A 25,423-nucleotide genomic window follows, 5' to 3' on the forward strand; every position below is an offset into this window, starting at 1 on the left:
TGCCCTAGAACTCGAATGCCTTCTGGTTGAGTGGTCTGTTGCCTTCCTTCTCCTCTTGTCCAATTTTCCTGTAGAAGGCTCTCTGGTTTTCATCAAATATCATGTTGTCTGTTTCCCTCTGGGCAGTCTCCCTGTAATAACAAAGTCTCTTGCTGAATGCCAACAGTTTCTGCTTGAGGGTGTCAAGGTATTGTGTTGGGTATTCTGTTGGGTCTCTGCTTCAGTATGGTGCGAGTCACTGTGGGGTCCATTCGCTTCACTCTTCTTCTACAACTGAAGTTCTGCTAGGGAATTCTTCCACTCTTCTTCTATTCCGGATATCGCAATCTGGTCTGTTCTAACTTCAGTTGCTCTAGGCTGTAGTCCTTGTACTGGGTGATCCTCCTCCAGTTCTGGTTTGGTTGTGTCCACACTCATTGTTCTTTGTAGTTAGTCATTCGCATCCTGCTTGATTTTTTCCAAGGTTGAAGGAACTATCAGTTTCTTTGTGACGATGGTCCATCTCCGGTCTACTATTAACTGTTCAGTGACCTGAACAGTCAGGAACCATTCCAACCATTTAATGTGTAGTTTCATCCTGTACATTGTCATGTCTGTCTCTAGCTTCATTACTTCATAGTTCCCTTGCATGATGAACATATTCATTTCAATGCCCCATTTCATGCATTGGCTTCTTCTGCTTTCCTGGATGGTCATTAGTACAGTTGCACAAGAAGAATTTCCGGTTGGTTGGGCTGAATAGACTTTCCCTTCAGTTGTGGTAGCCATACAAGAGACAGTGCCAATTCCTCCACCATTGTCCATGGAAGACTGTCTCCAACTTTTCAAACTGACACATCTGCCTAAAGCTGAATGCAAGTGACTTTATACAGTATAAAGTATATCAATATTTCTACTTCTTGCTTTTGCATTTCATGGCAGGTGGTAGTTATAGGGAGCAGCACCAGATGGTACCACTCTCTGCCTCAGCCGTCACTTCAACCTTGGGGGAAGCAGGTCTGATGAAGCAATTTTCAAGATTTTTTATCCTTCTCTCTCCCTGCAATACTTTTTTTTGTGGGATTCAAACGGAGGTCCATGAAATTCATGGTCCAGCATTGTAACCACTGGGCTAATTTCACCTCATTATTATTACTATCGTTATTATTATATTAATACTACATTTATATAGTAATACTTAAAATGATTAGTTTAGTTTAATAAAATCTTTCTAAAAATTTTCATTCTTTTAAGTGAAAAGGGGGAAGGAAAAAAAAAAAAAAGCAAGCATAGTAACGTTAAGTGTGCAATGTTTTTAAACTTGCATGCAAACCACTGCTTCATAAACACTACAAAAAAAAAAAAAAAAGAAATAATTACCCGCTTATCAATATCAAAGCAATAATTACCCATTTATCAATATTTTGATAAAAATATTGATAAAAAAATTTAAAATAGCCTCCAGCTTATAGTACTTTTCAAGGTCCCTTTGAGAGCATTATAGTGGAAGTTCATTTACTCTATACATACACAAATCTTTCATTTTCTTTCCCCTTGAAAATAGTGGGTGACACAAAATTTAAGCTCAGATTTAAATTCACTTATTTCTCTTTAAAGGAGAAAAAAATGGTCATTTTATTGTATAGCAATACTTATGCACATTTAGTGCTGGAACACACATTGAAATCACATTCAAAAACAGTAGTTTCTTATGTGTTGGTGTTTCATCTCTTTTATTTGTGATTCATACAATTCATGATGCTTGTGTCCCCAAGGAATGTGCAAGAATTTTTGTTACCCACATGCCTTAAAATCAGAGCAGCCTACAAAAGGTGATAAAGTATGTTTAAGTATCAACTATGTCATCAAGCCAATTTATTACAATTTATGTTATAATGATAAAAACAATGAATATAATATCAGCAGTATATCTATGAAACAGGGTAGCAATACTACAGATGATATCACGTATGACAATAAACGAATAAGACTAACTTTATTAGAAGCATTTCCTTATTGTTACACATCAGTGATTATCTTGTGAAACTATATGTGAGGGGTGATCAAGTTGTTCAGTCCCTCATGTAGAAATGATAGGGTGACAATCCTATTATTTCTACATGAGGTTGTTGTAGTAATAGTAGTATTCAACCCATTCAAGGCCCATAAAGCCTTGAATGGGATGAGCACGCTGAATTCTGATGGGATCCTTCCACTTGTTCAGATTACGAACCTAAGGGGGCATAAATTCAAATTAAGAAAAGACAGATGTAGATTAGATGTGCGGAAATTTGCCTTTAGCCAGCGGGTGGTTAATTGCTGGAACAAACTTCCATCTGTCGTTGTGGAAGTTGATAGGTTGAATAAATTTAAGGAGGAACTGGACAGGCATTTGGAGGGAATGGTGTGATTTTTTTTTTTTTTTTTTTTTTGGCTGATGCTGCATAAGCTCATACACTTGCTTTCTTGCATCAAATGCCACTGCTACTACTACTGCTGCCAAACATAAAAATGTAAGCCAATATATCAACAGTGGATCAACACTGACAATCCCTGTCACTGATCATAATCAGATAGTATGAGGTGATTTCCCAAGATCATCAATACAAGAGTGAGAAGAAAAGCAGGATGCTAATAAATCAGTTTTATTTTTAGCTAAGGATACAAACAGTACAATCAGGTAAAAAGAGGTGGACTTAGACTTCTGTCCATCTGCAGAATGATCGAAGTTTCAGCCAATAGCTTTAGCAAGAGATGAGAAGACAACTACCATTTCAACAAAAGAAATTTTTCTATTCTTAACCTTGTTTAAAACTAAATTTTGATTGATTAATATATTTTTTAAGCTGCTGTGAGCTTTTGTGCAGCCAGAAAATAAAGTTGGAGATTTGAATATAAGCCAATATAAGCTACATTCTTATCCTCAAAAAAAAAAAAAAAAAAAAAAACCTTAGTACATTTAGAGGAAAATCAATGTCTTAGATAAAGTATGAGATTTCAGGGTGGAATGAAGAATTAAGGGATTCATTCCTACAAGAATGATTTCATTCACACAATCTGGGAAAACATTATGGGCAAAATATTTAAAACAGTAATCCAAACAAAGAAAAGAGAAATCATGTAGATCACCCCATTTCACAATCTTGTAAGGCCAAACGACATTCAGCTGAGAATAGCCATAAGAAGCTCCTTGATTAACTGTGTTTGATTTTCAAGGGAAATCAAACATTTAATCAAATTTTTCACTTTTTTGTGATGCACATATCAGAGATGGAAAAGGTTTCTAATATAGATCCTGACATTTACTTTCAAGGGTCACTGAAACACCAATAATGTTGATTTACTATTCTAGTCTTATTTAACAACTTGGCAGAAACTTTCCTCAATGTTCCAAGATTCCTCCAAAAATGGCTTCAACTTTTTCTCTAGATAAATTTACCTCATCAGCAATTAAGCATAACATTAGTCATCTATCTTAATGAACAAATCTCACCTTTCTTTTGAAAATTTTCATCTGACTTAAGTCATTATATACAAAGGGTACTAGGAAAGTTTTGCAATATGACGCAACAATGAATCACAGGAAGCTGCTTGTTGCTGCATGTTGAGACATGTTCATACGTGCATAGTAGCCGATGCGCCAAGTCGATGGGCTCAGTTATTCATTAGTAGTGAGAGTGTAAAGTGCTTGCGATGGCATCGTGGTCACGAAATGAGATAAGGACAGTTTTGCAGTATAATTTTGTGCGTGGTTTAACCATAGACCAGTGCTTAGAAGAAATGACTCTTGCACTAGATGATGATTGTCCACATCGTACAACGATATTCAGGTGGTATAGAGAATTCCAAAGGGGAAATTTCACTCTGGAGGATTCTGAGAGGCCGGGAAGGCCACGAACATCAGTTACGGAGGAAAACGTTACTGCTGTGAGGAAAATGATTGATGAAAATAGGCGAGTGACCTACCAACAGATAGAGGATACTTTGGGCCTAAATGCACCAGCAATTCGTTCGATTCTGCAAGATCATTTGCACGTGAAGCAACTTTGTTCTCTCTGGGTGCCGCATCAACTGACTGAAGAGCAGATGACACGACGTGTGACTTGGTGCCAGGAGATGATAAAAAAGTTTGATAAGGGACAATCTCGGTATGTGAACAACATCCTGACAGGTGACGAGACTTGGCTGTACTATTACGATCTGCCGACCAAGGCTCAAAACAAAGTTTGGGTCTTTGATGATGACAACACACCCGTAATTGTCAGAAAATCCCGATCTGTAAAGAAGAAAATGATAGCTGTATTTTTCAAATCGAGTGGAATTGTGGAATGTGTCGTTTTGGACACGCAGAAGACAGTGACAGCTAAGTGGTATACTGAACAATGCCTGCCTAAAGTCATTGGATCTATGAAGAACCTGCGGCCAAAGTCAAGAATGGACACCTGGTACCTCCATCACATAATGCTGCAGCTCACTGCGCCAAAGCCTGCACCGAATATTTGACCACGACAGGACTGAAACTTCTCGAGCACCCTCCCTACAGCCCAGACCTTGCTCCCTGCGACTTTGCACTGTTCCCGCATGTGAAAATGAAGCTAAAAGGGAGGCGGTTTTCCAGTGATGAGGACCTTCTACGGGCTTGGGACAACGAGTGTGCTTTACTCCCTAGTGAAACTTGGCAGAACTGGTTTAAAGATTGGTTTTGGAGGATGGAGAGGTGTATTGAATGTAGAGGAAATTACTTTGAAAAAATTAAATAAACAAAGCTGTATTGCAAAACTTTCCTAGTCACGACACCTGATTTATCTCGCATCTTAGGAAATGAAGCAAATATTGAAGAACTTTTATTATATCTAAAACATTGGTTTGTACAGAAGCATATAATGTAATTTCTCTAACAATATGCTTTTTGCCAATTAACGATGAAGAGACACAGTTTGGCCTTAGTAGCCCTTGTGTCGTTAAACTGAACAACAACAACATGTCACGACAATTATTGACACCTTTCCTGCCATGCTTTAATACTTTCACTACTGACTTTTTCAATGACCTTTTTTGATCCAGTATTGAAAACCATGAGATTGAGTCAATATGGATTGAGAAAGGCAGAGACATATTTAAGTTTTCTTCTCACTATGACTGAATTAATTAGCCTCCGATAAGGTTGCTTGTAAAAAATATCTGGTTTTTTTCTTCTGTCATTAGAACTTTTTCATTGGATGAAAAGTTCTAAAAGTAGGGTGGTTCCCCTCCAAGTGGATTAAAAATCCAAAGCTGCATATTTTTGTGAGGAAGCAGTGAACATGTTAAACATTTCAAACAAGCCAGAAACACCATTGGCCTCACATATTTCGCCAACTTTGTGCAGATGTAATTTAATTCTTTGTTCTAAAAAAATTATTGGTCTTTTTATAATACAAAAAGAAAACACAATACACAATAAAAACTTCCTCATCACCCACCGGTAGCCTACAGGCTACCGGTGGGTGATGTAATTAGTAATTATTAGTAATTAGGTTTGCTAATAGATTGGTAAACCTATGCAAACAAGTACAAATATTTTCATTCTAAGTGGATAACCAAGCAGTGAATGTAAAATAGGTTTTAAAAAAATATCAGTAACTTTAAGCTAAACCACAGATAATAGTTCGTCTCCAAGTGGACATAAGTGGACTAACATTCTCAAGGTTAATTGATTTTTGGAGGGAACAAAACATCCCCCATGATCGGCCAATGCAGTAATGCACTTAAAATCTGTCCATACTCATTATGATTCCTTTTGCTTCTGATGTAAGTACTTGTGGATATGACAAGGAATATCTGCTCTGATATTTGTTATCAGAGATGTCCTAATTTGGAATTTCCTCTCTTTGATCTCCTTTTGCTTAAAATCTTTCTACCCAATTCTGTCAAATTCATGTTGCTTCCATCATGCACTCAACTCCACTGATCACTTAGAACTCTTTCACTTCATTTCTTTGAAACTCTACTTGCTAAAGTTTAGCTTTCCTAACAGTGAGTTAATTTTCCTTAGAGATTTAATGTTCAGGACTAAACTGGCCTTCAGTTTATAGTTACATGGCCCCAGCTCATTGAAATAATGAGTCTTTTGCAATTACTAAGGCCTCACACAGCTTGTCTGTTTACCTACCACAATTCTAGACAATCCTAATCCTCGTAAAATCTTGCAAAACAGCCAACACTCAATCTTTTTCTCACAAACAATGCTTCAAAATACATGGTCAATGTTTGGGATACTCTCAGCGCTTCAAATTTAAAATTGGTGATGGTTTCCTCTCAAATGGAGCCTCTCTCTCTCACACTCATTGCCATTCTCAGCCTCATGTGGTTTGGCATTATAGCAATATGATATTTATTCTTCTTTTCCTTTATTGGATTACAGTTTTAAATATTTCAATCCCAATGACTGCTCAGACCCTCAGTGAAATTATTCTTTTTGGGATTCCAACCTAAAACCTTGTCCTTTATCTAACAGTAGTTTTCCAAAAATTGTTCCAAGGCAGTTCACAAGATAAAAAATGTAGCACATTGCAATTGGCTTGTATCCAAATCTCCAAATCTCCAGCTTAATGTTTTTGTCCAAACACTTAGAGCTCTACACAGATGAAAAAAACAGTTATCAATCAGTCATCCAAACTCAATTTTGAACAGGCTAAGGGTAGAAAGCTTGCTTCTTGTCCAAGCGGTAGTCAAGCATTCTGATCACTTATCAAAGCTATTAGGCACAACTTCTGTCTATCTATACTTCCACCTTATTACAATCTTATAGTTCTACTACATCCTCAGCTAAAGATAAAGCTAGCCTCTTATCATCCTGATTTACTTCTCTATTGTATCCAAGATTTTGTTAAGTCACCTCCTACAATACCCAACACTCCACTCAATGGCCTCCATGGTCTTCCATCTTAATGTTAGAAGAATTCTGAATGATCTTGATGTCAATAAAGCTCCAGGTCCTGATGACATATCCACATGTTCTTAAAATCTGAGTTCCTGAACCTGCTCTTCTTCTGTGTTGCCTTTTAAACTTTCTTATTCCATAGGTGTTTTTGCCTGTTTTAAAATTTGCTATATCCAATCAGTTCCTTTAAAAAGATTGTCTCATTTCACTCTTTCCACAGTTATGAATAAATCCATCAACTCTTAAATTTTTTGCAAACAGATACCCAGTTTTTTTTCTCTCTCACACCACTCACTGCAGATAATGGTCGATGGACCTCTGCCTTCTAACTTCTCTTATGCTAGTATTACCCAAAATTCTGTTCTCTTGCCCAGTCTTTTCCTCTTGTATATTAGTGAGCTTCTTCCAGTGAGTGGAAATCCTATCCATAATTTTGATGATGACAGCACCTTGCAGAGGAACCTTTCACTGAACACAATCACATATCTCTATTAGAGATTGCCATGACTTTAAATCCCCATCTCTTATTATATGCACACCACAAATATTGCTTTCTCTTTGCATCATAAAAACTGGGTTTTCTTTTTCACTCTCAGAATTACCTTTCTTATAAACAACTACTTATTGCTGCACAAATCTCAAATCTACCCTACCATAGAATATTGTTCCCACATCTGGGGTGGTGCCCCAAAACCTCTCTCAACCTTTTAGGCTCCATTTAAAAGAAAGCAGTCAGGTTAATTAATGAACTGGCTCTTACAAAGTCTCTCCATTCACTGTCTCATAAACATTCAGTTTTACTGCATGCCTTTTCTATATTACAGATGCCAGTTCAGAAGAACACTTTTCTTCTGAATTGGCATCAGTAATTCCCCTACTCTCTTCTAAATCAGTCCCTCAACAAGCCAGCATCTGTTCGTGATCTAAACTCCAAATTCACAGAGCCAAGTTTCCCTCCTTTATCCCATCTACTTCTGTTCTCTGAAACACCTTCCTTCACATGTATTTCCTAAAAATTACGATGTACAGAAATTCCAATCTAATGTCAACAAGTATTTTCTGTCTTCTCAGCCTTCAACTTATGCATAGTACTAAGTACTATTGGTTCTAACGCATTTTGTGTTTAGGTTTTCATAATAAAAGAATAAAAAATTTTTGTATAAATGCTGCTAATGCACAATGAAATATATCTGAACCTGTCTGCTCAAGCATCGTGATAAATTATCTTACAGTTCCACAGAATAATAACAGTTTTGCCAGTTCATGGTCACATTTCAAACAATGCATAATAAAACTAAAACTTACAGAAGGACATATAATAAGTCCATATGGTCCCTCATTTGGTATAAATGGTAGCTTTGTTTCTTGTTCTAAACAGAACATGAGTATTGGAAGAATGAATACCAGTGTCTTCCCAGAACCTGTGAAAGCTATACCAATCATGTCACGACCAAACAGTCTAGATAAAAAAAAAAAAAAAATTGACATATCCACACTACTGAACTGGAAAAACAGTGTCAATAATCTTAAAAATTAATCACATAATATATTTCACAGGAATAGCCAGCAACTCAAATTTGCAAAAACAAATGTACAAATATGGTATATAATAATAATTATATTATAACTGTATAAAAGGCCTCCATAGCTGAGTGGTCAGAAGAGGGAGTGGAGTAGCACAGCGCTTTGAATAGACCATGGTTCAAGCTTGTGACCACTAAATATGGTCAATCTGCCAAACAGCACTGGACCAGCATGGCAGATTATAGTTCATTTCCCTCAACATGAATTGTTGAGGAGGCTTCCATCCTGCTGTGGGTTTGATAATGGTTGCAGTTTACCTTTTTTTTTTTTTTATAACTGCTATTGTATGGAAAGGGTACATGATACAAATATGAAATATATAACAAAAACTGATATTTTTCTAAAGCAGCTTTCTGGCAGTCACTACCATAAAACAATCAAAACAATTTGCACTTTCCATTTTATTGGGCTTTTCTGTTCATACAATCTAGTTATAAATGGTTAGTAAACTTGATCTTCTGGCATTTGCTGGAATTCTGTGGGTTTTCACATTAGTATTAGTAATGGCCGCATGGTGCAAGAAAGCCTGTGGCTTATGCTGCACCAGCCAAAAAAAAAAACCGAATAAAACAATGATAAAAAATAATAATAAATAAATAATAATAATAATTAATAAAAGAAAAGGAAATTAAATGTAACATCCTATGTGCTTCCCTGACCCGAAGGTACTATCCAGATGACCTTTGAATTTCCCCAAACTGTCAGCCTCTACCATCCACGTAGGCAACTTATTCCAGTAATTTATAACTCGCTGGCTAAAATAAAACTTCCTGCAGGCCAATCTAAACATTTCTCCCCGTAACTTGAATTTATGTCCCCCAGTTCTAGCATCATTTATAATCTTGAAAATTTCATCCTCATTCATTTTGCTGATGCCTCTCAGAGCCTTAAACACCTCAATCAAATCTCCTCTAAGGTGTCTAGTTTCCAAACTCTGCAACCCACATATTCGAAGTCTTGCTTCATAAGGATGCCCTTTTGCCGATCTCACCAGGCGAGTTACTCGTCTTTGCCAATTACTCCATACTTGAACACAGTATTCCAAGTGTGATCTAACAAAAGCCTTATATAATGGGATTATCATGTCCCTATCTCTACTTGCAAAAGTTCAATAGATCATCGATAGGACGACATGGGCCTTCTTTGCAACCTGTTTACAATGCTCAGAGAATTTCATGTCTGACCATATCGTAACACCCAAGTCCCTTTCCTCCAGTACTGGGGTTTAGTTGAACTCCACCAAGTGAATAAGTTATTTTGGGATTACTGTTTCCCAGCTGTAATACCTTACACTTTGTTGGATTAAAGCATAGCAGCCATTTTTCTGACCATTCCTGAAGTCTATCTAGGTCTCTCTGAAGAAGCTCAGCTTGACAGTGATCATTAACTACTCTACCAATTTTAACATCATCTGCAAATTTAGACATCACACCCTCTATCCCTTCATCAATGTCGTTTATGAAAATTAAAAACAGTGATCCTAATATTGGGGAACCCCACTTCTTACATCAACCCAATCTGAGAGGAATAGCCATTTATCACAACCCTCAGCTTCCTGCCCTGAAGCCATCCTGCTATCCATCTAAGAATTTTCCCAGTGATTCCAACCTGTTCCAGCTTATAAAGCAACCACTCATGTGAGACTGAGTCAAAAGCTTTGCTGAAATCTAAATAAACAATGTAGAAATTATTCCCTAAATCCAGCTTGTGAGTGACCCTTTGAAAATTGCAAACCAGATTTGTTAAACATGTTTTTCCCTTTACAAAACCATGCTGAGTATCCTTGAGAATTTCAATTCGATCCAAATGATCCTGAATTCCACCCTTGATCATTGCCTCCATGATTTACCCTACCACTGAAGTCAGACTGACAGGTCGATAATTTCCCACTTCACTCTCAGAGCCACCCTTATGTATGGGAGATATATTGGCACTTTTCCAATCCAAGGGAATCTCCCCAGAGTCTAGTGATGCTCGCATAATTACTCACTTGCCGCCTCCCTTAAGATTATAGGGTATATTCCATCATCATGGACGTTACTAGCCTGTAGGCTCAAAAGTTTTTTCATTAAATAATCTTGCGAAATTTCAATATCATTAATTACATATTTTTCAACTTCACTCCCACAATTTTCCATTGCCACAAAAGGTTTTTCATTTGTAAATATCAATGCAAAAAAACTATTGAGTTCATCTGCATTATGGAAGGGGAAACACATTTCACATTAAGGTGAAATGTGTTTCCCCTTCCATGAAATATTCAATCTTATAAAAAACATAAATAAATTTTCAGAAACTCATTACTCTATATCTCACTTGCGTGTATTGTGTGTGCCATGTTCTTTGTTATTAATTCCTTATTATTTTTACTGTTTTAAAGCGGAAAAAATCTAGATTTCCAAGTTTTATTACTATTGGATAGCATGCCAGGCCATCCAAAAAGTTTAAGTCATCCAAACATTGAAGTAATGTTCCTACCACCTAATTCACCTTCTTTAATTCAGCCATTAGATCAAGGCATTATATCTACCTTTAAAACTCATTACTGTACATCAGAAAATAGTTACAATGGATTTTGGAATAAAATGGTTCCAAATCTATTGAAGCGATGGAGGCATGCAAACATTTCTCAATTGTGGACTGTATCGGAATCATAGCTTTATCGCTCAAAGAAGTAAAACCATCAACATTAAATGCATGTTGGAAAAATGTATGGCTGGAGTCAGTTCGTTCAGGAAATATGGTCGAACCAGCAGAAAATGGAATCAGTGCAATAGTAGGAACTTGCTAAGTCAGTAGGAGGGGAAGGTTTTGATGATGACTACTGAAAACGTTCAAGAACTACTGGTAGAAAAAGAGGCTGTTAAAGTGGATTTGGTGGAAAAGGCATCGGAGGTAAACCAAATCAATTCAGAGGATGATAGCACAGATTAAAATTCTGAAGTTCCAAATTTTACACTAAAAAAGCATACGGGAAGCATAAACGTAGCCAAGCAATTAGAATCTTATTTTTTGAATGCAAATCCTTCGACTGAAAGAAGCACAAAGTTCAAAGGGGAGCTTCAAAAATGTTTAGCTCCACATCAAGAAATTTACAAAGCTCTATCAAGGCAAAAGAAAACAAACCCAGATTGCTGATTTTTTTAAATAGAGCAGAAGGTACACGAAACCTAGATGCTGCAGAAGAAAGTTCAGAAAGTGAAGATATTCTTCAGCATTCACATTTGATTGTGCTTAGAAGCGAGGAAGAAAATTAAATAACGTAAATTATCTGACATATAAGTATCACAGTTTGTAAGGTAAGACATTTGTTTAGCTATTACTATTTAAGTTACTACTATTACAAAAATTAAGTTAAAATATTAAGTTATTACTATTATAAAAATAAAGTTTTCGATAGTTATAAAAAAAAAAAGGTGTATTTTTGTTAGCTTTTGGAACGTAATCCCTCTTTTTGTACTGGTTCTTAGTCCCGTATAACACAGATTCACATTACACGATATTTTGTAGGAACCAAACTACCGTGTTATATGAGGGTTACCTGTATTAATGATGGACTTAGATCGACATTTTCGAATTTTGAAACAATTCTGAAAATTTTTCCCAAAATTCCAGTGACAAACACAAGTGGCGAACGTCCTTTTTCATCAGATCATATTAATGCTGTGTGTGTGTGTTTATTATGTTTATTAGATTTGAGAAAATTAGGTTAATCTTTACAAGCTGGTACTGTTCTGGTTGATCATTGACAGGAGGCGTGACATCACTGCATATGAATAGCTCACAATGGTTAGTCTTGGGTGTTTATCCCCCCTTACCGCTGTTTTAAAATAGGAAACTCATTTTCCACTATTAAAACAGCAGTAAGAAGGGGGGATAAGCACTCTAACCAAGACTAACCATAGCACGGGCTAGGCATATCAATTACTGCTACTCGCAACAATCAACCAGCTAGTAAAGATTAACCGATTATTAGCCTAGATATTTTGAAAAGAATTAATGCTACTGTCAGCTTTTAAGTAAACTTGGTTTAGGATTTAGGAGCAGTAACAACAAAATTTATATGGAACATAGTGGTAATTACCATGGGTAGCTCATTGGTAGGCACTGCGGAACTGCAGAACCCACAGCTTTTTAAATCTAAATATACAGTCAACGGAGTTATATCAAATTTTGTGAAGAACAATGGAACACAATGAATATTTTTATTAACAAGTCCCGCATATAGTATACTCATCCTCTATTTCCAGTAATCATTTCAATAATAAATGAATAAAAACACAAAATCGTTTTCAACTATGAAGTTTAACCATAGGCGGAACCATGCACTATGCAGTTCCACATTTCAGTCCCAGTGGTTCAGTCAATGCCTAGCTGGCAGGTTGCCAATATGCATTTTTCAGAAGTTACAAAACGAGGCAAAGGAACTGCGACGCGAGCAGTGCTAATTTGAAAAGTGCACCCAACTTGAATGAAAAAGTATTAATTTATTTTCAAAAAACAAAAACCGAAGAATGGATTTTATTTTTAAATAAAATTTCAAGATTACCCCAAGTCTGTTAATGGTAAATGTCCAGTTAATGTTTTGTAGTATTTTTAACTCTTTATTATTATTACTATTTATGTCTAAGTGTCTTATAACCAAGGCCAATTTAACCAATTCAAATTTAAGAACTAGTGACAATACCAATGTCGAGAGAAAGAAAACGAGGACAATGAAGGTATTAAATACCTCTAAACATGAATTGTTGGCATTTGGTAAAAATGAAGTTAAAAAATTGTCAATTAGGTTACAGTTAAATGAAAGAGATACAATTCGTGGATTTCGGAAATACCTAATTGAAAAGATGGTTTCAGAAGAATTGAAGCATTTGATGGACGCTCCGAGTACGATACAAATTTCATCGAGTGAATTTGAACAAGGATTTTCACAAGTGAATCTGATCGCCAGACCAACCAGAGCTGCGTTGAAAATGAAAACAGTTTCTTCACTACAGTTTCTTAAAATTGTAGGCCTACCACTAACCCACTTCGATTAAGCAAAATATGTCGATTCATGGCTGCTTTGGAAATGTCATTCAGCAAGAGACAAACAGAGAGGAAGAAAAGAATTAGGCATAGGGTGTCGGATGAAAAACTTAATAAAAATTTGGAATATTCTACAAAAACTTTATTATGAAATTATTTTTACTTATGTTGTTTATTTTTACTTTTAGGGTCTGTAGTCCAACGTAGGACACTTATAATGTTACTCAGTTGTCTGTCTGTCTGTCCATCCATCTGTCGCAGCATTGTATCTCTGGAATCATTCAACCTATTGAGTTGAAATTTTGCATGGGTTTGTACATCATGTGGGCCAACATAATGCCTTGATCATTGTTGACAAAAATTTGTCTGAGAAATGGAGGGGGGGGGTAAATGTGGGGGAGATTTGGTAGACAACCTATAGCTTATTATACACTGTTGGAAAGAGCTCAACAAGTAGGTTTAAAATATAATTTTAAAATATTTTTAAAATTAAAAATGGCGGTGCCAGACAGGAAAATGTGAGTAATTTTGGTGTCCCCCTCTATTTCTGTCACTAATGGAGCTAAAAATTTAAAAATCACATTAGCTATGTGTTATTCGATGCTTATCAAGGGAAAACTATTCCGATTGAAATCTATCATTTACTTTTTATGTTAAAATCAAAAAAACAATTTTTTATTGCACTTCTATAGTGCACTTCTTTTTAATAAGTAACTTTCCTTTTGGCGACAAAAAGGTTGCTGTTAGTTAATAATTCTATAAATGTCATTTATAAATTTTGCAACGAGAAAAGCTTTTTTAACAATTTTCAAATCTGGAGTTGTCCCAGCAAGGAGGTACTCAGAGAGCCAGTGTTGAGGCAGCAGTGGTGGGAAGGCGTCTGCACGGCCCTCACCTGCCAGTCGCTTGGGGGAGACCCCAAGACTTTAATCACTTCTCTCACCCTTGTCATTCACAACAAGCGGAAAGACTCAAATAGACATTTTCGTTAGTTCCTCAGTTTTAGGCCAAGCCGGGGTACTAGAAACTTTTTTCAGTTACCATAAAGCTCTCTATTTGAAATACTACACTAACGACCATTCGTGACTACAGACTCTTCATCCTGAGTGCCTGGCACTCAGTAGTTGACCAATTTATTTACTTATTTTACTCATTTTACTTAATTTTTTATATACTTGAATAATAAATTTATGCTTAATAAACTATGTTAATATACTAAATTTGTTGTTCTTATTCCAAAAACTTTACTACTAAAGTAACAATACCAAGAAAAAAAATTTTTTTAGAGTACTTTTCATATCCTTTTAATTTTCAATTTTTCCTGATAGCAAAGAATGAGTACGGGCACCTATTTTTTTTTTACAAAAAAAGCACTGGAAAAAACTATTTTAAAAAGATCAGGAGGTTTACCAATTGATATGACAAACTGCAGACGACAAAGTTACAACAATGCTTCAAATATAGCAGGAAAGTATTCAGGAATCCAAGTCAGATTGAAGCAATATAGTTCTACGGCATTTTATGTACCATATACTACTTACTCTCTAAATTTAATTGGAACTAATGCAGCTTAATCTTGTTCTACTGCAGCGAATTATTTCTACTTTATAAAAAAATTAAATTTTTTTTTCTGCTTCCCCAAGAAGATGGAATGTCTTAAATCAATATTTGGGAAGAAATTCACTAACACTGAAAAATTTAAGCAATACAAGATGGTCTGCTAGGACTGATGCTGTCTCAGCTCTTCAAAATGGTTATACATTAATAAAAGAAGAGTTAATTAATATATCAACAGGTGAACATGAAAGATCAGTAGCACGTTTAGAATGTACTAAATTAATAAAAAAAAACTGTTGAATATGAAATTGCATTACTTACTGTCCTTTGGGATAAAATATTAAATAGATTAAATAAAACAAGTAAATCATTACAAGATCCCGCAATAAATTTACCATGGTTCTGATCTTTTGAAATCATTGCATGGAAATATGTTGCATATTAAGAAATAATTTTAATATTATTGAAAAAGAAGGTAAATTATTAACTGACGAATGGCAATACAAAGATAAAAAAAAAAGTCAAAGTAAAAAAAGAAAAACAAGAGATAATGAAGTAATTTTAGAAGGGAAAGAAATGTTTATTATCAATACAATCAATGTTGTTTGTGATAGATTAATTGCTGAAATAAACAGACAAACAGAAGTATACACCAATGTTTTAGATACTTTAAAATATTTATAAATCTTGATTTAGATGAATTCAACATTAATATCAATAAATTAATAAGTACATATAAAAATAACACTGACTCGGAAAAGTTTAAAGATGAAGTTATCCAATTTTTACTGTTTATTAAAGGAGAAAATAATATGAAGGGTGAAATGTATAATATCATTAATAATGGACTAAGGTCTACATTTCCCAATGTTGACACAATATTAAAAATATTTTTAATAATGCAAGCAGGAAACGGTTATTTTCTATTCTCAAATGAGTAAAAAACTATTTGAGGAACAGTTTAATTCAAGACAAAATGAACAATTTGTCATTGTTATTTATTGAATCTGAACTAGCAAACAGTATTAATTATGATGATTTAATAGATATTTTTGCCAAGGAAAAAATATTTATGCACATAAATTGTATGAACTCAATTTAGCTATTGCATTGCTATTTTATAATGTACCCGCTATTTTTTACTGCTAACAAACAAGATGTGGATGTTTTTATATTTTTGTAACACAACTTTTTTTTATATTGTTTTTGTCATAAAATTAATAATTAAACTAATTTGTCATATTTATTTGTGTACTTTACTCTACTGTTGTTGGGCTCCCCCGTAGTTCAGTGTTGACGCTCACATCTTCAGTGCAGGCAGCCAGGATTCAATTCTGGTGAGAGCTCAAATTTATGAAATCATCGTGATATGAAATGAGGAGCTACTTGTGAAAGGGCATCACACGCTAGTCACGAAAGCCAGAAACACAGCAATGGAAGCCAATTCACTGACCACGTGATGACCCACCAAAGCCGTGTAGCTGGTCATCACAACCTCATGAGCTGTTGCAATGCAGAGTTTAATTCAACACTCTTCTTTATATTTCGCAGTATTACATTTGTGTTTAAACAGATCGGTAAAAATAATTGTTTTTCTGATTATATTTATATATGCAAGTTTTTTTTTTTTTTTTAACTGGTATCCTAAAAGCCACCCCCCCCCCACACACACCCAAAAGCTTAGTGCCTTGGGCCCCTAAAAGTGCAAGTACGGCCCTGCCCATTTACCAAAGAATAAATTGCAATTGCTATAAAATATGTGGGCAAACTCCTATAATTTTTCATAAAGTCCAGATATTTTTGATGGATAAAACAACAGACTTTAAGATAACATTTATTTCAAGCAGGGAAAGCTAATTACATGATTAAATGGATACACTTTTTTAAAAATTAAATATTGGATTAAATGCATATAATAAGGTAAGAGGAAACCAGTACTACTTATGTAAGAAGAAGGAATAAGGATATAATGAACTAATTACGTGAAGGGTTTAAACTGATACACTATTCTTAAATATTAAATAGCAAATTATACAAAAGAACTCAGATAAATGCATCATAAATGCACAAAAGAGGAAAACAATATATACCTCCTTAAGAAGAATGCTTCACTCACAGAATAAACATTTGAAGTACAGCCAGGCTTCGCATAACGCGAGTTCGATTAACGTGTGTTTCAGTTACCACTATTTGAAAAAATTATACCACTTTTCACTTTACAAATTTCCAGTTAACGTGATTTTTTTTTTTTTTTTTTTATGTAGTAGTCAAAAAAGATTTGAATTGCACGTTAAGCTTACCGCATATCGGACGGGCAATAAACAAACGTTTGCCTGCTGCCCGCCTTGGCGTGTTCCCTTAACCATCAGAAGAAGATGTGTTACTTGTTTGTCTCCCGCTAATAAAGTCAATGCAGACTTGCATTTAAAAATTAAAATTTTTAAATGAGCCAGATGAAAATGTTACCACAAAGGAGATAACAGTAAAAGAACTAGATGAAATATTTCGTATCACAGAGAACCTCAAACAAAAGGTTTGGGGTTCAGGGCCCAGAGAAGATTGTGATGGCTATCGGAAATTGATTGATGAAAAGAGAAAGTCAACACTGTTCAAATATTTCCTCAACAGTCATTTCTTCATTGTGTATTTTATGTCAGAGGTTCACAAACTTTCTCAGTTCACGGCACCCTTAGTGTCTCAGTAATTTTTTCAAGGCGCACCCAGACCAAAAGAAATATCTAACAGTAAATGTTGAAACTGTGAACTACCTCGAGCTAGTAGTTCGTGCGGTGTCTGACAGATGTCGAGTATCAATGTGTTTCCCTCGAAAATTTAAAATATTCCATGGCGCACAGTTTGGGAACTGCTATTTTATGCAATAAACATTTAATTCCCTAATTATTTTCATTATCTTTTACATTGTATACAGTTAAAAAGTTATTTAAAAGGTATTTTTAAAATTCTTTATGGACATTCCAGAAGGTCAAGGGACCAATTATAATTTTTTCTATTGATTATTATATTCGATTAACTCGTTTCCGTTTTGCACAATGCGCTCGCGGGACGAATTAATCACAATAATCGAGGCCAGCCTGTATACAGGGTGTCTCAAAAATACATGGCATAACTTCAGGAATGAGTTCCTCATATGTAGACAATAAAAATATTTTATATCAACATAGTTCCGGAAATGCTTGGTTCCCGAGTTATTAACCGGAATGTCTTATCTCCCGCAGGTGATTTCCTTCATCACAAGGTAATGACAGAATCTGGTGGTTTTCCATTCTGACCATGTACTCAAATCAGGAGCAAGCGGATATGCACTTTATGTATGGTTTGGTGGACGGCAATGCTCTGGAGGTTCGTTGTTTGTACCACGAAAAGTTCCCAGAATGAAAATGTCCAGACAGGAAAATGTTTGAAGGTATCCATCACCGCCTTTGTGAACATGGGACCTTTACACCTCGTGCTGCCGACAGAGGATGACGAAGATCTACGACTTCTGAAGTAGAGCGGTGGACCAACTGCCTGGCCTCCACGCTCACCTGATTTAAACCCACTAGATTTCTTCTTGTGGGGCCATTTAAAGTCATTGGTGTATTCAACTCCGGTAGCTGATGTGGAAACTCTCCGCAAATGAATTGTGGCAGGTTGTGAGACAATATGAAACACGCCAGGAATTTGGCATTGTCTTCGTGAGTCCATGAGATGTCGATGTGATGCCAGTATTCAGGCAGAAGGTCATTTTGAACAACTACTATAAGGTGATGTGAACAGTTAAGTGTCATAGACAGACCTTCAACACTCGGAAACCAAGCATTTCTGGAACTGCATATGTAGACAATCAAATAATCTTATTGTCTACATATGAATAACTCATTCCTGAAATTTTGCCATGTATTTTTGAGACACCCTGTATATCTTAGTCTTTTCCATCATCCTTTTAAAAAAAAACCGGTGTTTACAAAATTTTAAATGTGCATACATTTTTGCTGATTATGTATATAAATATTAAAAAATTTATTATTTTTTTAAAAATATATATTTTGTATTATTAGTTACTTCTATTTTCAAATTTATTTCAAATTTGGCATGCTGTGGTGTACATGATAATTGAAAATTATGCACGTTGCTATCCACATAGTAATAGGAATATTCACTGAATATCTGCTTCATTCTCATCTCTGTTATGCAAAAGCGATAAAAAATCATTCAAAAACAACTCATAAGATGGTAGATAAGAATTAGTGAGAGAGAAAAAGCAAGTAACCTTGAACTATTAACACTCAGTTACAAAAATGCAGTGTTTGTAACAATGTCAACACCTGTTAGATCCCATGCTGCTCTGCAAGCAAAGCAGTTGCATAGTTTGTGGCGGTGCACCAACAGACCAGCTCATCTAATTACTCTGTGAAAGCCCTAAAAATCACTTGAGAAACTATTGTGGAAAGAATTTGTCTATAGGAAGCTAGAAACATTTCAGATTTTTAATCATTAATTAAGCATAACACAAATTTGCTATTTTGGAGTTACAAAACCACAAAGTTTGGAACTTCCAAATGTCATATGTCTATCTTCTTCCAAAAATAGTGGTAAAAATAACTGTCAATGTGTTGTCCGGAGATGTTTGTGGTCTATCCCTGCATATTATTTGTTTTCAAAACCGGTCTAACTTTGACGAAACCTTTGAGACTGGCATGACAAGCAGTGATCTACTGTTGACTCACTACACACTTCCTGCAACAGTTCATAAATTTGTGCTGGCATTCAACCACAAAGTTTCAGTTTTGGTAAAAGATCGATTTGAAATTGTAATCTGACCTGAACGATACCACCATCCATTTTTAAAAGCCTCTATATAAACATTCAGTGAATTCAGTGTGCTTGAAACTTGGTTTCAAGCGCACTAATGTGCAAGTAATATTCAGATTATTATCCTGATAAATGTCAGTGCACAGGTGTATAGAGTGAGGAACAGGTCCACACAGTGTGTACTGCATTCGGATAACACTTGTATGTTGCACACTCAGAAATTTGTACTGTGTAATTATTCTTCATCTCTTCAAGTATTGGTTTGCAGTTATGGACTTGTTCTTCTAGGACATACAGGTGCTCCCAGACTTATGGATGATTTGACTTATGAAAGTCTGACTTTATGTTAAAAAAAAAAAAAAAAGTTCATGTGGAAATCAGCTGTAATTGGCAAATTAAAAGATACTTACAGCACAGTCTGCAACAGGAAATTTATAAGGATGCCAGACAATAACATTGCACAGGTACATAGCTCACCATGACTTATCACGTGATGTGAAACTACTTGTATGTAACTAGAAAGCGAGCTTCTTGTTAAACTATTTCTTTTTTCATTTCATTTTTTCACCCCTTTATTTATACTACAACTCTGCCTTGCAGGTAACCTTTCTGTTTTTTTTTTTTTTTATTTTTTGCGTGTTATCTCGTCATACTGACGAGATAACACGCAATATGGCAGAAAAGCACTGAATGGACCTGGCAACATTGGTGTTTTGAAAAAGTGGCATACAACAACATTAGAGCAAAAATTAGATATTGGGAAAATGTATGAAGGTGGAAAATAATAATGACCATTTCACGTGATTTAAGGCTGGCAACATCCACTATGAATACAATGGTGAAAGATAAAGAATGAATAAAAGAACATGTAGAAAGTTCTGCACCTTTGAAATCTACTGTCTTAACAAAAAAATGCACTGGACTCATATATCAAATGGAAAAACTATTAAACTTGTGAATTATTGATCAAGTACAGAGAAATATTCCCCTAACTCTATTAACAGTATTCAGGCTAAAGCTATAAGTATTTATGAAGACTTGAAGGAAAAAAGTGGTGGAAGTGAGGAGACTTTTATAACCAGGCATGGCTGATTTAGTCGTTTGTGCCAACTTGCTTAATGTAAGAATTTGTGGTGATGTTGTTGTTATTTGGTTTCTAGGAGCATTAGCAACTGAGGGCATATTGCTCCGGGGATATGCAGTGGTCATTACCTGACCTTTCCACATCCTCTGTATTTGGTGGTCATGGGCTTGAACCCCAATCTAATCAAGAAGCGTGTGCTACGCACTGCTGCTCCTGCCCACCTGGCTATGGAGGTGCCAATTTGTGGTGAGCAGCTAGTGCAGATACTGTAACAGCAGAAGGTGCTTCCAGGTTTTTTCAATGAGAGTGAATATAGACCAGAACAAATTTTGGCAGAACTATGTCAGAACAAACATATTGCAAAAGAGAAGAAAAAGACAATGCCTGATTTTAAAGCACTGAGGGATTTAATAACACACTTGGTTAGGGACAATGCAGCAGGGGGATTGCAAACTGAAACCTCTGCTTCTATATACCATGCAAAAAATTCCCGTGCATTAAAAGTTATCAACAAAACCTCCCTTCCTGTAATCTGGAAATCTAATGCCAAAGTTTGGTTTTCGTGCTCTGTATTTAAAGAATATTTTAGAGAGAGAATTTGGTTCTTCAGTTAAAAGAATATTGCCAGGCAAAAAATTTGGCTTTCAAAATGTTATCGGTTCTTGATAACGCTCCTGGTCATCCTCCACCTCGATGCTGCAGTCAATGGACTGGGGGGGTGGGCAAGTTCATAGCATCCTTTAAGGCACATTACTTGTGCAACACCTTTGCCCAGGGAATTGCTGGTATGCATAGGGAGAATAGAATCACACCATTTATGATGTAATTTAGAACATTCATTAAGAATGTCACAGAAGTGTGATCTGTGGAAAAAATTGTTCCCAATTCCGTGAAAAGTTCTACTTGCAGATTCTCTGACTCCAACTTTAGCACCACATCCATCTTCACCACCATACTTCTGCAGGTCTTTCACTTCAGCTATTTTTTTTTTTTTTTTATCGTATGATGTGAGCAACACATGAAGGAACCAGTTTTTTCCTGCTTCCTTCGTGTATCATGGCCGTGAGATCCAACCAGATAGTGCAGCACCAAGCCCAAGGTGGGATTCAAACCTGCAACCTTTGAGTTGCCAGGCAGGCACTTTACCCACCTGGCTAGCCCGGTCGACGCTATTGATGATATGACAGCTCTCTCTTCAACCTCATCCTCCAACTAATAAGAGTTGTATATATAATCCCCCCCCCCAAACACACACACCAAAAATAAGGTGTATGTATACATACTTTAAAAGTTTTTTTTTTTAAATAATATTCTAATGTATATGTTATGAGTATGTAATTGTAATGTACATATGCTGCAAGACATAACTAAAATGAGTTTTTAAATCACAGACTTACATTTACATTTATATACAGATTTTGGGCAGTTTCCGAGTTACGTAAAATTTTTACTTACAGACAGATTTCTAGAATGTAACCTTACTAGGGAAGCACTTGTAATTATCAGTTTGATTACACACACACACACCATTAACACCTGCATATCCACAATGAACCTTTATTTATGGGAGAACTAATAATGGTGCTGGACCTTTAGCCTTTACAGCAGCCCTAGTCTCCAGGGAACCCTCTCCACCAGTTTTTTTATAAATGTTGTCTAACAGTTTCTGCCATTTGTCCTTTCAAGTGGCAACCTGTTCAGCCTCTGTTTTTTTGGGCAGTCTCTCCTCATGCACCCAGTGATCTAATTTATTCCAGTGGTTCTATATAGAATTGAAGTCAGGGGTTTGGCTGGCCAGTCCAGCTTTTTGACGTTTGTATCTCCAAGCCAGTCCAACATAAGATGAGCAGTATGACATGTAATTTTATCCTGCTGATACAGATATGGGCCTTGTCCAACATGCCAGAATGTTGGTAATAGCCAGATATTATCCGGATATGTAGATAGACTTCAGCATTCATTGTTTTGTTCAAAACAACTTATGGTCTCAGGACAAACCCCAGACTATCATGCTGCCTCCACCAAACTTTTGGGACAGTACAGTCTGGCAGGTAGCTTTCCTCGGGAATCCACATCACTCAGGTATGACTGTCAGGCTGACAGACCATATACCATGTTCATCACTCTGAAGCACAGCTTTCCATTGATCTACAGTCCAAAAGTGATGGGTTTTATACTAAGCTAGATGGTATCTGGCACTAGTCGGGGTTAATGATTGACTTGTGGATGGCTGTGCAACCGTGGTAACCCACATCATGCAGCTTTCAGCACACAGTACTGGTGCTGACATGTGTCCCAATCATGTGTGTGTGTGTGTATTGTGACAATGTTGACCTCTGTTCCAAGTGGAAAATTTTTGCAAGGATCTATTATTATTGTTATTTGGTTTTTTTTAGGAGCATTAGCAACTAAGGCCATGTTGCTCCAGGAATATGCGGTGGTCATTCCCTGACCTTTCCGCATCTTCCGTATTTGGTGGTCACGGGCTCGAACCCTGGTCTAATCAAGAAGTGTGTGCTAAGCACTGCTGCTGCTACTCCTGCACACCTGGCTACGGAGGTGCCTTGCAAGGAGCTCTTCTCACATTCCATCAGCTTTAGAAGGTTTCTTGGTTGTTTCGTGACGATTTCTGCACCACTCTGCTTCGATTTGTCTTCAATATTTGTATCATATCACCAATTTAACTAGAGATATTGAGTGCCACTGAATGTCATTTGCAAACTGATTGCTTTCATGTACCCTATTATCATTCCATGGTGGAAGTCTGTTATATCAATTGATCAGAGCATCTTGTTAATGTAGGTGGATATCCTGCATTCACAGTGCAGGATGACCACCTTTTTTTTTTTTTTATTGTGTATAGGGAACACAATACATTTGGTTGATAGCGATATCTTCAAGTTTTAATTAGAGGTGTTCTGCACACGTTGTAGCATTTGTAATTCCAAATCCTCCCATATTCAGTATCAATATGGTCAATTGCTTTACAAATGCATTGTTTAAGTTCCATAATGGTTCCTAGCACACCTGATCCTAATAAATCTATTTTCTCATAGATCCCCAGATCAGGCCCTCCCCTCTTCCTGTCCACTTTCTTCAAAACACTTGTGTTCAGGAATGCAGAACTCTTTGTGATAATGTGGTGGAGTTATATCTTGTTAAAGAATCAAGTTACCATCATTTTTCATCCTGTAATTTAAGGAAATTAGCATTACCATAGGCATATGATGTAAGATAGAAAGCTTATACAGCATCAGCCAAAATTAAAAAAAAAAAAACACTAAACATTCCCATTTTATGCATCTATTTGCTCCAAACGTTTGTTCACCATAATAGCTTAAAAACCCACACAATTCCAGCTATTGGTATTATCGCAAATGCAATTAGATCGAGTTTACTACCAGTTTATAACAGATTCCACTAGCAGGAACGCAACTGGAAATTGTTTTTATTGTTTTATGGTAGTAACCCCCAGAAATGTGCTTTAGTAAAATGTGAGCTAGTGAGGTTTCACAGTGTGTCTCTGCCTTCGGTGTTGTTTATTCAGTTGCTACACGCGTACAGCTTTGTTTATGTGTATCAAGCGTGCCTCCTCATTTTGTAATTCTGCTTTATTTCCTAAAAATGGATAAAATACTTAAAAGGTGTGAAAAGGAAGCATCCTGGTGAAGACACTATAGATTCAGATAGAAAAAGAAAAGCAATATCAATAAACAGAGGCGGACTGGATCAAAAATTCTTCCCCGGGAAAATTTGTAGTGGCCTCATACTAGCATTTATGGCCAAAATCACACCGGCCTCCGGCCCACCGGGGTTTCCCCCAGTAAGGCTTATGGCCAGTCCGCCTCTGTCGATAGAGAAAAAATATGAAATTGTGAAGCGCTTTGAGCGAAATGAAAGACCATGTGATATTGCACGTGCTTCAGGCCTAAATGAGGCAACGCTGAGAATTACAAAGAATGCAGAGAAAATAAAAACAACTTTCATAGCAGGAACAACTCAAAGTGTAATTAAAATCTATTAGATCAAGACACAAAGGATTGGAAGAGATGGAACGGCTGTCATCTGTTTGGATAGAAAATCAAACAAAAAACAAGTTTCCATACGATAGAAGCAACAGCAGTAGCAATATTGTATTACGTAATAGTAGCAATATTTTATTATGTAATAGATTATTAAGTATAATCGTATTAAAATATGTAAGTATTTTATTACGATTATTTATTGTGTTTGGTAATGTTTTCGTTACAAATGCGTGTTCAATCTTGGGTGGTCAGCACCTAACCCCATTTTTCCCATAGGGCCTGTTGTCCATATTGCACGATTTTGCACTGCACAAGGGTTTCTAGGAACAGAACTATCGTGCTATACGAGGACTAACTGTATTTGCAATCTAAGTAAGAAGCTGAAAATGCATAATTTTTCATTTAAAATAAATCATTAATAATAATAAACTT

At 36.0% G+C, this 25,423-nt stretch overlaps 1 protein-coding gene across 2 annotated transcripts in view; it reads right to left on the reverse strand.

Moving 5' to 3' along the window:
• Positions 1 to 25,423, reverse strand: part of abs (ATP-dependent RNA helicase abstrakt) — a 191,103-nt gene that overhangs the window by 88,990 nt on the left and 76,690 nt on the right. For both annotated transcript variants that reach the window (XM_090373425.1, XM_090373426.1), the window contains one exon: positions 8,207 to 8,360. In XM_090373425.1, the coding sequence (XP_090229551.1) occupies positions 8,207 to 8,360 (154 nt within the window). The remainder of the gene's footprint in view (positions 1 to 8,206; positions 8,361 to 25,423) is intronic.

Source organism: Mastigoproctus giganteus, chromosome 5, assembly GCF_048544385.1.
Source record: "Mastigoproctus giganteus isolate SK-2022 chromosome 5, ASM4854438v1, whole genome shotgun sequence".
Classification (NCBI taxonomy): domain Eukaryota; kingdom Metazoa; phylum Arthropoda; class Arachnida; order Uropygi; family Thelyphonidae; genus Mastigoproctus; species Mastigoproctus giganteus.